General features: G+C 46.3%; 1 protein-coding gene across 2 annotated transcripts in view; it reads left to right on the top strand.

The window, feature by feature from the left end:
- Positions 1–1,305: 1,305 nt before the first annotated feature.
- Positions 1,306–12,834, top strand: part of TEP1 (telomerase associated protein 1) — a 48,029-nt gene continuing 36,500 nt past the window's right edge. The window contains exons 1-6 of one of the 2 annotated variants that reach the window (XR_008629189.1): positions 1,306–1,490; positions 4,964–5,378; positions 7,703–7,882; positions 8,351–8,464; positions 9,211–9,372; positions 11,144–11,395. Coding sequence is in view for 1 of the 2 variants with exons in the window: in XM_055131067.1 (XP_054987042.1) it covers positions 4,992–5,378; positions 7,703–7,882; positions 8,351–8,464; positions 9,211–9,372; positions 11,144–11,395 (1,095 nt within the window). In the remaining variant the exon portion in view is untranslated. The remainder of the gene's footprint in view (positions 1,491–4,963; positions 5,379–7,702; positions 7,883–8,350; positions 8,465–9,210; positions 9,373–11,143; positions 11,396–12,834) is intronic. The other variant, XM_055131067.1, reaches the window with a different exon arrangement.

Raw genomic sequence — 12,834 nt, forward strand, 5'->3', positions numbered from 1 at the left:
TCTCTCCTGTGCTCCCAACCTCCTGCTGAGCTGGGGTCACTCTCCCCTACTTTTCAGTGAGAAGTCACTTCACTCTGGATCCAAGAGCTAATTTTGCCCTAATCTCGTGGTCACAGATGAGTGCTAGAATCCTATATTGACTCCTAGATAAAGTCACTCATGCAAAAAAAAAAAAATCACAGATAGTATAGTATTTTATAAATAACTTCCCTTCTACTACTTATTTGTGTCTTTTTAGATTATATATATATATATATATATGCACATGTAGGTAAATTAGATTTTAAGTTGTAATTCAGGACTATAAAGAGGATATGTTATATGTTATAAAGAGGATATGTTATTGAAATAGTGTTGGGGTCAGAGAGAAAGTACAGTGGGTAGGACACTTGCCTTGCATTGTACCTACCTAGGTTCCATACCCAGCACCTTATGTGGTCCTCTGAACCCTACCAGGAGAAATCCCTGAGCACAGGGCCAGGAGTAAGCCCTGAGCACTGCCCGGCCTGGTCCAAAAAGCAAACAACAAATAAATAAATAAAATGCAGTGTTGGGGTCAGAGAGATAGTAAAAGTTAAAGCATTTGCCTTACATGAAGGTGACCCTGGTTTGATCCCTAGCACTGCCAGGTGTGGTTTCCCCGTCCCCCACAATAAAAACAAACAACCCGTGGTGTTGTCCACTATTTGACCTTGGTGGGGCGTCCCCACACCCACTCCCACTCTCCTCCCCCACGGAGTACTGAGACTTAAGGGTAGTATCTAAGGAAGGAAGGCGGGATATGCCTCAGTAAGTTGAGATGACAGATGTCCCCCGATTCTGGGCTGAAGCTCCACTGTTAGCTGGAAACAAGGACTACGTATGTAAGGAAAGGGGCGTCCAGAGGACAGGTCGACTTCTCCCTCGAGAAACAGCTCTAGCTCTGCTATTCCCACCTGAAGTTCCCCTGTGTCCCCGCCCCCGTTTCCGGGAGCCGGTTCCGCCTTAGGGGGCCTCTCAGGGTGGTTTCAAACAGTCTTTGCAAGGTGGGGACTGCAGGAGGGACGCGAGCTGGCGCCCCGCCGCGACCTAAGTTCCTGCCGACACGGGCCGCCGGCTTTCCCGAAGCAGCTAAGGGAAATGAAACGTCCAGGAACCCGAGAACCTGCGAACATATTCCCAGGAAACGACTTCCTAAGATTTGATCGCAGAAATGAAAGGAGACTTAAGAACCGACAGACGGGAGAGAAAGTAGTACAGGAAATAAGGAAAAAAGAAAAGAAGGGGTTGGGGTGAGCAGGACTTGGCCAGCAGGGGGGTAGGTCGCCGCCCCGTGGGCAGCGCCCTGCGCTGGGCCCTGCGGCCGCACCCGGCGCGTCATCGCGGCGCGCAGCTCCGGCCGGCTCCGGCCGGCCTTTCGCGGCGGCTCCCGGCTCCCGGTGGACCGCGGCGGGGCTGCTCGCGCTCCGGCTTCCCGCGGCCGAGGACCCGCGCCGGGGACGAGAGCGCAGGTAGACGCCTGGGCGCGGGCCGGGCTGCGGGAGGCGGGAGGCGGGAGGCGGTGGGGAGCGTCCGGGAAGTGCCCGGAGGTTGGGTGTAAGTCAGAGAGAGAGAGAAAGATGAGACGGTGAGAGGCGGAAGACTCGAGGAGGGGCACCCGGGACCGTGGGAAGCGGAGTCCGGGGAAGCGCCGAGCGCGGCTGAGTCCCTCCCCTCCCCGCTCCGTGCTGGGCGGACAGAGCGAGCGCGAGCCCGGGCGTGGGCTGCGCCCCGTGCGTGCACGGAAACGCCTCTGTGTTCCATGAAACCCCACGCAAGATCGCGTGCGGCCAGCGTACACTGGGCGGGAGGTCGTGCTCCACTCACCCGAGGGGGGAATTCATGTGTGACGACGCCTCCGAGATGGGAGTGCAGGATGCTGTCTTAAGTGACGTTCCGGTGTCAATCGAACACTAGCACCGCCACCACCATCACCACCACCGCTCCCACTGCTGCTTTTATACAGGTGGCTGGCCTAGACATAGATTTGTATATGCCCACAAAATTGTTACTGGCAAACTACCACCAGCAGTGATTAGCTCTTGGAGCATGGGCAGAGATGACCAGTCGAGAGGAATTGAGCTTCCACCCTGCCCCCACCCCGCAAGGTGCAGCAGGATTGCCCCTTCGCAAACTCCAGGATGTAAAAGAATTGTTTGTCTGGGGTCGCTCACACCCACAGGTGGTCAGGGGATACTCCCAGCAGAGTGCTGGGTGTGGTGCTGGGGGTGGTTCTGTAGTACTGAGGATCAATCCATAGCTTCTTGCTTGCAAAGCACGTCTCACCCCATTGAACTATCTTGAGATTAAAAAAAAGAAAAGAAAATGAAAATCTCCAGTTAATTTTGATGCTCATTCTTCCCCTGGGGGCTCAGGTAATACACCACAGGAGGGAAGTGTACAGGACGCTGGAGGCTGCAGTTCCTGATTTAATTTCTTTTTACCTATGTCCAGGGAGATATTCAAAGTGTTTTCTGGTGTTGACATAAAAAAATTTTCCTCTTCCCTCTAGATTTTTTTTTTGAGGGGAAGGGGTGTGTGTGTGTGTGTGTGTGTGTGTTTGTACACTCCAATGGAGCTTGGGGACTTGAGGGTTGTACCCACTGATGCCTAACTCTTTCTCCAGCTTCACCTTTCAGGGTTCTTAAGCTGATTTAATAATTAGGTCCACACCAATTAACAGGAAAAAAACAAAATGAATTTTACGTACAAGGAACCCACATAAAGTAAGTCAATAGAAAGTTCATGTGCTATCTTGAATGGCACCTGGGCTTCAAAACAGAAGAGGAAGAATTCATAGGATGAGAAGAAAACGAGATGTTTGATAATTCACTGTTTACTCTGCCATAAAGATAAGTCATGAACATTTATATTTAGTCATAACTCTCACTATGGGCAAGGCCTCTTATCTAAATTCTTTCAGGCAGTTAAGGTAGGTGTAAATAAGTTCTTCTTTAGTCTTGATTTTTCACTCAAACTCATCCACATGCTGAAGTGACACAATTTGGTGAGGTATGTTCTGAGCCCATTCCCTAGATTACTAGCCCATTCAAATCTTGGATTACTGCCCTTAAATTCTTGCACACAAAGGCCTAAGTGATTAACTTAACAAAATATTTATTCCTTAATTACTTAAACACAAATAAAGAGATAAGGTTTTGCCCAGGTAAATAAATACATTCCAAGTGACACAAGTTCAAGCATTCTCTCAGGTAGAATGGAAGTTAATGGAAGTTTTAGGTGATCTTTGGATGGACTCCTTAAAAATTGTGTGCAAATATTATACACTTTTAGTTTTTTGTTTTTTTGGTTTTTGTTTTGCCTTTTGGGTCACACCTGGCGATGTACAGGGGTTACTCCTGGCTCTGCCTCAGGAATTACTCCTGACAGTGCTCGGAGGCCCATGTGGGATGCTGGGGATTGAATCTGGATTGGCCATGTGCAAGGCAAACGCCGTGCCCACTGTGCTATCAATCCAGCCCTTACACTCTAGTTTTCGATGGAAGGATCTTATAAATTTCACTAGATTCCTAAAAACCTCCAAATCCTGGGGCTGGAGCAATAGCACAGCAGGTAGGGCGTTTGCCTTGCACGCGGCTGACCCGGGTTCAATTCCCAGCATCCCATATGGTCCCCTGAGCACAGCCAGGGGTGATTCCTGAGTGCAGAGCCAGGAGGAGTAACCCCTGTGCATCGCCGGGTGTGACCCAAAAAGCAAAAAAAAAAACAAAACAAAAAACCTCCAAATCCTACTGAAGTTGGCATTGTAGATACACTCATATTCAAGGCTAAAAATGTCTCTGGGGGGTTGGAGAGAGAGTACAGCAGGTAAAATTTTTGCTCTGCATGCAGCCAATCCAGGTTTGATCCCCAGCACTCCATATGGTCCCTTGAACCTTGCAGGAATGATCCCTGAGTGCAGAGCCAAGAGTTAGCCTGGATATGACTCTAAAAAGTGGGAAAAAAATGTCTCTGTCCTCAGAAATATATATTCTGGTAGGTTTATAGATGGATGAGCAGGGGATGTGTTTTTATGAGACAAGGAGCATAGTGCTGTAAGAAGGAACAGAGAGAGAGGGCCACCTAAACAGACTGGGGGCTGGGTGTCAGCCAGTCAGAGGAACTGACTGGCAGAGGCTGCAGAGGGAACCACAGAAATTAAGGGAAGAGAGAATTTCAGTGAATTATCAGAATGTTATACTTTCCTTGAATATAACTTGAGAGGTGAAGTCAGATAAGGACCAAGACCTTGTACTAACAATATTCTTATAGTAACAAGAGCTCTATTGCTTACCTAAGAGAGAGAAGAAGTGGGGACAGAAATTCATTTATTTGACTGAAGAGTGAAGGGAAGAAGGGAATAACTTGATCAAAACATGTTGTTTCTCTGGAGTTACAACTCCAGAGTGCAGATTTTTTTTTTTTTTTTTTAGCTTTTTGGTCACACCCTGGCTCTCTGGCAATGCTCAGGGGTTACTCCTGGCTCTACACTCAGGAATTCTTCCTGGTGGTGCTCGGGGGACTATATGGGATGCTGGGAATTGAACCCGAATCGGCCGTGTGCAAGGCAAACGCCCTACTCCCTGTGCTATTGCTCCAGCCTCCGAGTGCAGATTCTAAGTGTGACCCTACTAGGTTAGGATCACACAGAGTGCCCTGGAGGTCTCTTTCTAAGAAACATGACCTTTTCCTCTCAAGCCTTCACCTTATTTGATTTCCCTGATCCTTCAATCCTTGGTACCACAAAACAACAGAAACAAAACTCCCCTACTCTTGCCCTTCTCTAAGAACCTTTTCCCAACTCCTTTCCTTGGGAATGTTCTCTCCAGGATGAACCCAGTCCTGGAAAATGAAACATTGGTTGTTCTCTGCCTATTGCTCACTGACATTTCTGGGAGGGCCCTCTGTACAGCCAGGTGCTCATCCCATCTCTTTCTCCTCCTAGGTATCTCGTGGTCGGCCAGGTACCAGTCATGGAGAAATCTCATGCACATGTGTCTGCCCACCGGGACATCCTCTCCTTGGAGAACCGCTGCCTGGCTACACTTTCTGAGCTGGGGACCATAAAGAAGTCTCACTGGCGTACATATGCCCATCCAGATATTCTCTCCTTGGAGAACCGCTGCCTAACTACACTTCCAGATCTAAAGAGCACTGTGTCTACCAGCCCCTTGCTCCAGTGTCTCCAGAAATCTCCCCTGCTGCAAAGTGATCTGTGCAGGCTGTACAGCACCAAGGGTCAGCTCTCTGCGCCTCCAAGCTGGAAGGCTCAATGCCTCTCTGAGAAACTAGACCCGCTGATCCGCCCCAGCACCCTGACATCCATCTCTGCCCGGGAGACTACTCTGGGAACTGCTTCGGTAATAGGTCCTGGCCCCCCTGCCCGTCCATCCTGTCACATTGGATGTTCATGGGCCTCGACTTCAGTGTCTCCCCTTCCGTCTATTCTCTGTCTGTATACCTTCTCTGCTCGGACCCTCTTCCTGAGGCACCCTTCCCCACAGAAGTGTCTTCATCATTTTAGTACTCTTACTGCAGGTCAAATTCAGAGGCTCTGTCCTTATAAACCTTCTTCTCAGGAAGAGAATCAGCGTACTATTGGGGTGGCTGCATCAGTTTGGTGCTTTTGAGGTCTTACATGAGGCACAAGGCATCTTTCAGGGCTCACTTTTCATCATGTGTGGATAATAAATGCACATTTAGGGCCGGAGCCATAGTACAGCGGGGACAGCATTTGCTTTGTATACAGTCAACCCAGTTTCGATCCCCAACATCCCATATGGTCCTCCAGCACTGCCATCCAGCACTGCCAGGAGTAACTCCTAAGTACAGAGCCATGAGTAACCAAGCATCGCCAGGTGCAACCCAAAAAACTAAAACAAAACAAACCAAAAAAATGCACATCCAATTTTACACACTAACATAAATAAATTTACTGCAGAGGCAAGTATAGGTAGAAAACAGACTCGCATTCCTTCCCTAAGCATTTGGACTTCAGACGGAAGTGGGGAGAAGTTAATCTGAGCCCTATACCATCTCTGTCAGTTACAAGACATTCAATCACAGACACGTCTCTGGAAGCCTTTATTTCATTGCTTCTGATCTGAGATCAGTGAGGTCCTGGGGAGATAGCTCAAAGCTCTAGAGTGACTCCTGTGCTTATGGGAGACTCCTTTTCATCCCTCATTACTGCTGAGTACCCCAAGGCCCTGAAACTCAAAATCAAACTATTAAATATGAAGTCAGTGAAAATCTACCTCATAGGACAGCTATGCTGAGGTTTTAAAGCAGTGAAGGTTGGTTGGGGCGGGGTGGGGGGGGCACTGATCATGCTAGAACTTGGCACTTTTTCTTGACTCTAAAGCATCTTAAGGGCTGGAGCGATAGCACAGTGGGTAGAGCATTTGCCTTGCACGTGGCTGACCCGGGTTCAATCCCTGGCATCCCATATGGTCCTCAAGCATCGCCAGGAGTGATTCCTGAGTGCAGAGCCAGGAGTAACCCCTGTGTATCGCTGGATATGACCCAAAAAGCAAAAAAAAAAAAAAAGCCACATCCAAGTTGTGTTGTGAGGAGCTCCAGGCTGTGACATCAGTAAGGTGATGCAGGCAGTAGGCTGGGCTGGTCATGATGTGACTGAGAAAAGGCCCAGAAGACCGAGGAGAGAGAGGTGGTGTGTGACAGTGAAAAATCCTGCAGTTAGATAGGGTGGGCAGTAAGGGTGTGAAGGGAAGTGACTTAGGTGCTAAAATATATTGATATATAGATCTCTCTAAGTAAAAGGTATAACTATATTATATATATTATACAACATGTTATATAATATATATCTCTAGGTAAAAGGTATAACTATATAATATATACTATTTAATATATATGTTATATAATCACTGTATCACTATCATCCTATTGTTCATCAGTTTATTCGAGTGGGCACCAGTCACATCTCCATTTGTCCCAGCCCTGAGATATTAGCAGTCTCTCCTTACTCGCTTTTCCCAACAATTGGAAGCTCTTTTCAGGATCAGAGGATGAGATGTGTTATTGTTACTGTATTTGGCATATCGAATACGCCACGGGGAGCTTGCCAGGCTCTTCCATGCAGGCAGGATACATGTTGGAATATTGACTGTAATAAATTATTGTGAACAACTTTTAGTTATGAGATTGGAATGTTGTTCCTCTGCAGAAAGAGGGACTTAAGGATAAAACATCTTAATATTATTATGGAAAGTTTTGCAGATTACCCAGTGCATAAGAAGTGACAGATGGTGCTAGTAGTATAGTGGTGTTACTATTCTGGGTCCTTTGACTCTTTATTGCTGCAGTGCTGAGGTTTCTTCTATTTCTGCTCCTTTTTGTCTTCCTAGAATAATCAGATCTATACCAGCCTGTATTGGTGTCTGTGCCATGAAAAGATGGTTGTTTCTTCTTTTTTTTTTCTTTTTGGGTCACACTTGGCGATGCACAGGGGTTACTCCTTGTTCTACACTCAGGAATTACTCCTGGTGGTGCTCAGGGGACCATATGGGATGCTGGGATTCGAACCTGGGTCGGCAAATGCCCTACCCGCTGTGCTATCGCTCCAGTCTTGTCTTCTCTCTGGGAGTCACCTTCTGATCCACGTGCATGTGTGCACGGGTCTGTGGGTGCATGTTGTGGTTCATAACTGCTCTGTCGCTAGGATCATCATTCCTCGTCAGAAGAAGAGAAAAATGCAGAGAAGAAGGAATGGGCGGAGGTTCAAATGCCTTTTTACAGCCTGAGCTTGGGCGAGGAGAAAGAGGAGGATGTTCTGGCCCTGCAGTTCAGCTCTGGAGACCCTTGTCCTGAGTCCACTGACCACATCCTTCAGGAAAAAAAGGTGACATTTAGAGTGGATGGTGGGGGTGGAGAGAAAGATGGGTGGAGGCAGAAGGAATAGGGACTGGAGGGTCACCCAGTTTTATCCCTGGACTGGAAGGGGAGAGAAGAGGTATCACCCAGCTGTTTTCTTCCCCAATTCTCACCTCTGAGGAAAAATATTTTTCTGAGGGTTGGAAGAGATAGTACCATGGAGTAGGTCACTTGCCTTGCACGCGGCAGACCTGGGTCTGACTCAGCATCCCATGTGATCCCCTAATCTTGGCCAGAAGTGATCCTTGAGCACCGAGTCAAGAGTAAGCCCTGAGCACAGCAGGGTGTGACCCCCTAAACAAAACAAGCAAGAAAAAATCTTTCTGAATGGGAATCCATGTCTTTTTCCCCTGGATTTGAGTGTTGTCAAGTGGATACTTACTGCTGGTCCTTATGAGCTCTTTGTTCGGACCCCCTCCTCCTTCCCCTTTTCTAGATGGCTCTAATAAACTACCTGTGCTCTGCTTTGGTATCGAATATAAAAGATATAGAAGACCTCTTGGAAGCCTGTAAAGAACTGGCACCTTTGGAACCCGAGTTTATTCTTAAGGTATTGTGGTGTGAAGGAGGGGATGGGAGTAGAGGCTGGGAGATAGGGAATGTGTGTGGGTTGTGAGAGGGACACAACGAACTCCATATTGGGGTGGAAGGAGTTATACTTAGAAAGAGAGCAGGAACTCAGGGTGAGGCTAAGACTAAGTCCTGAGATTTGTGAGGAGTGGGGGTGGGGTATAGAACTGGGAAAGGGATACTAGAGTTTTTTCAGCAGGTATACAATGGTAGTTAGAGGACCACTCCAGCAGAGAGAATGAGAATTAGATCTAGCTCTTAAGGAACTTACGGTATCATTAGGGAGGCAAATCTCTCCCAAATACTATACAAATACAAAGGTATCATTGATAGTGAATGTTCAGAAGGGGATATTGGGAGAATATGTTTGCTTTGAGGCTTTGGAAGATGGAAAGTTTAATCAGCATTTTGGACCATGGGTAAGTTTCTGATGTGGTGCTGGGAGATCTCCCAAAGAGAGAAAGTATGATTTGGGAGGTGACCAGTAGAAGAGGAAGAAGAGATTCTACAAAGAAGGATGTGGGCTCAATTACTGGGAACAGAGATTGTAAGATCAAAAGGCATGAACTTCTTGTCTTACAGGCAGTCTGGTGGGCTCAGGAAAGGTTTTATAGAGGCAGATTAGCAAGTATTAAGCAAGTATTTATTAATTAGTTCAGCAGTGTAATTATGACAGGCAACTTTGGGAGTAGCAGAGGTCCCAATCTTTCCCACCCTGTGCCCTAGGCATCTCTGTATGTCAGGCAGCAACTCAACATTCGGGACATGGCCAACAAACTCTTGGCCATTGCTGCCTTTTTGCCTGTCTGCCGCCCGTACCTGCGACGCTATTTTAGTGCCATTGTCCAGCTGCCTTCTGACTGGATCCACGTAGCCGAATTCTACCAGGTATGGTACTCACTTCCTTATCCTTGCTTTGATCAGTTAATTCCCTCCTTCTTCACTGCATCCCTGGAGAAGAGTCTCAGAACCTGTTCTGTTCAGCTGACCTCAGCTTTGGGGCTCATACCAAATGACTTCTTCTACATCAGGCTGAGTTGCCAGTTGGGAGAATATATTTGAGAAGGGCTAGATAGTAGTTTGAGAAAAATTGGACTTGTTTTGGACTTGGTGTTTATAATGAAAGAAATAAGAATCTCAAAGCTGGAGAGATAGTAAAGAGGTTAAGGCATTTTGCCTTGCATGTGGTTTGTCCTAGTCTGACCCCCACCACTGCATATGGTTCCTGGAGCTAAAAACCAGGGCTAAGCCCTGAGCATCTCTAAGCACCTCAAACCCCCCTAAAACAAACAAACAAACAAACAAACAAACAAACAAACAAACAGAAAATCTACTAACTGGCCCACATGATTTGTCATTTTTTTTTTAATAAAAATTTTATTTTATTAAATCACCATGTGGAAGATAACAATGCTTTCAGGCTTAGATCTCAGTTATACAATGCTGAAACAACCATCACTTCACCAGTGCCCACATACCACCACCAAAAAAAAAAAAAAAAAAACCAAACAGTACACCTCCCATCCCGCCCCCCACCCCCCCGCCTTGTAACTGATAAGTTTCATTTTACTTTCTGTTTACTTTGGTTACATTCAATATTTCAACACAAACCTCACTATTGTTAGGAGTACCCCACTAGATTCAGACCTACTGTGAAGGCAAATGAGGTCTGCTACTGCGGCCACGCGGTTTTGAATTTCTCTACTTTAAAAACTAAGTCCAGGGAGATTTCTTCCAGATATTGGATCATTGCAGGCTTGAAAACCCAATCTGTGGTCGTCATAATATGGCGGACACCGCGCCCTTCCTCCCCGGAGAGAGAGAGAGAGAGAGAGAGAGAGAGAGAGAGAGAGAGAGAGAGAGAGAGAGAGAGAGAGAGAGAGAGAGAGAGAGAAATACCTTTCCCCTCCTGGGCGGGCACGGGGCCGAGGCTCAGTTCTCAGGTTGGAGACACTCTGCGAGGAGTTGCCCATGCCGGAAGAGGTTTTGCTGGGTCTGGATTCACGCTTGTGCAGCTGTGGAGAGGCCACACACGTGTGCGGCCCCCGGGATCACATCTCGGCGGTCTGATTTGTCATTTTTGAGGCCAGGAACTTGTTCTCTGTTCTGTGTTCTCAAGTGGTCTTTGCTTTATTTGATATAACAATTCATTTATTCCTTTGTTTTTTTGGGGCCACACTGCTGTACTCAGGGGCTATTCCTGACTCTATGCTCAGGAGTGACCCCTGGCAGTCATTGGAGTATTAAGCCAGGGTAGGAGGGATGCAAGGCAAATGCCTCAACTCTGCGTCCATGTTTTATTTAATTTTTTAAAAAATTTATTTATTTTATTGAATTACTGTGTGGAAAGTTACAAAGCTTTCAGGCTTATGTCTCAGTTATACAATGCTCGAACACCCGTCCCTTCACCAGTGCACATATTCCACCATCAAACCCCCCAGTATACCTCCCACCCCCCTGACCCCCAACCCCCACCTGATTTTTAATTTGTTTTGTTTGGGGGCCACTCTCAGTGGTACTCGGGGACCCTGAGGTGCCAGGGATTGACCTTAGGCTTCCTCCCACATACAGAACTTACTCTCCAGCCTGATGAACTGTATCTCTGGCCCCTCGTTTTATTTCAGAAGCCTTGTTTGATACCTCTTTCTCTGTCTGACAGAGCCTGGCTGAAGAGAGAGTGAACAAACTGGCTCCCCTGCCGGCCTGCCTGCGCGCTGCTATGACAGACAAATTCGCTGAGTTTGATGAGTACCAGCTGGCTAAGTACAACCCTCGGAAGCATCGGGCCAAGACTCACCCCCGACGACCCCCCCACCCTTCAGTCAGTTGTGGCAAGACGAAGCGTTCATTTTTTGAGTCAGGACGCTATTTGCCAAGGTGCATTCAGCGATTTCGGAATGAACAGAGGGAGGTGAGTGCCTGACTGGACGTCTATGTGTGCATGAATTATTTTCTGGCTAATATTTGGAGGTGGAATTCCATTTGCTTTAGAAATACTAAGAATGGGTGTGATAGGCATAAAGTTGGTTTTCTACAAGGAGATTCTCTGCTCGGATGAAGAATGCAGGTTTTGAGAGTACTGGGAAGTCTCCTCCAACCTTATAATTCTAATTTCCTTTGGATTATTATTATTTTATTATTATTTTGTGAAACATGATAGTTTTTTTTTTTTTTTTTTTTTTTTGCTTTTTGGGTCACACCTGGCGATGCACAGTGGTTACTCCTGGCTCTGCACTCAGGAATTACCCCTGGCCGTGCTCAGGGGACCATATGGGATGCTGGGATTTGAACCCGGGTCGGCCGCGTGCAAGGCAAACGCCCTACCCGCTGTGCTATCTCTCCAGCCCCGAAACATGATAGTTTTTAATTGAAACTTACTTGAGAAAATGTGAGGGAAGAGAAAGAGAGGAAATACGTGCTCAAGAGAGAACAGAGGGTTCTTCATAGAGGATAAAGCAAAGAGACATAGAGACAAGCAAAGCAAGATGTGAGCTCGAGAGAGAATATGGGCTTGAAAAAAGCCTCCTCCAGATTTTTTCAAGCAGGTACAAAATAATTTGTTTTATATTGCTTGTTACAAAATAAATTACAAGTGGAATAGTTCGGTAAAAGAAAATTTGTGAAAATCTCACTATGGTGTTATTCGTCTTTGTCTGAGGGTTTCTTGAGCTGTTTGTTGCTAGTTGATCAGTTCTTTTTTTTTTTATAGCCCAGCCCCCATGATCAGATTTTTTGAACTGATAGGTGGCCTATCCAATTGAATACATGAGTTAAGAATATTATGAGACACCTATATTCCAAATGTTGTTTTAGAACAAAATAAGTTTTTAAAAACTTTACTAACAGGGTTTACTGAGATAGAACATGAACTCTAAACTCTCAATAAATACCTCTTTATTCTTCAAAAGGAAATACATGAGTGGCTTTAAAAATTGAATATTATAGCATCAGTAAACTTTTAGTGATTACAAAATGTACTACCTCTATTCTGGTATACTTTGTTGCTTTTAAAAAATCTAAATTCTGTGGAAGAAGGTACGTTTTACCTCAACTAATGGAGACACAGCATGTGCTCTGTTGTACATATTGCTATAGTTTAGCTTATTTTTGATTTTTTTTTTTTTTTGCTTTTTGGGTCACACCCGGTGATACACAGGGGTTACTCCTGGCTCATACACTCAGGAATTATTCCTGGCAGTGCTCAGGGGACCGTATGGATGCTGGGAATCAAACCCGGGTCGGCCGAGTGCAAGGCAAATGCCCTACCTGCTGTGCTATTGCTCCAGCCCTGATATTTTTGGTTCTTATTTTATAGCTACAGTATCAAATGCAAGTACATATTTTGATTTG

This window comes from Sorex araneus, chromosome 3 (genome assembly GCF_027595985.1).
Source record: "Sorex araneus isolate mSorAra2 chromosome 3, mSorAra2.pri, whole genome shotgun sequence".
Taxonomy (NCBI): domain Eukaryota; kingdom Metazoa; phylum Chordata; class Mammalia; order Eulipotyphla; family Soricidae; genus Sorex; species Sorex araneus.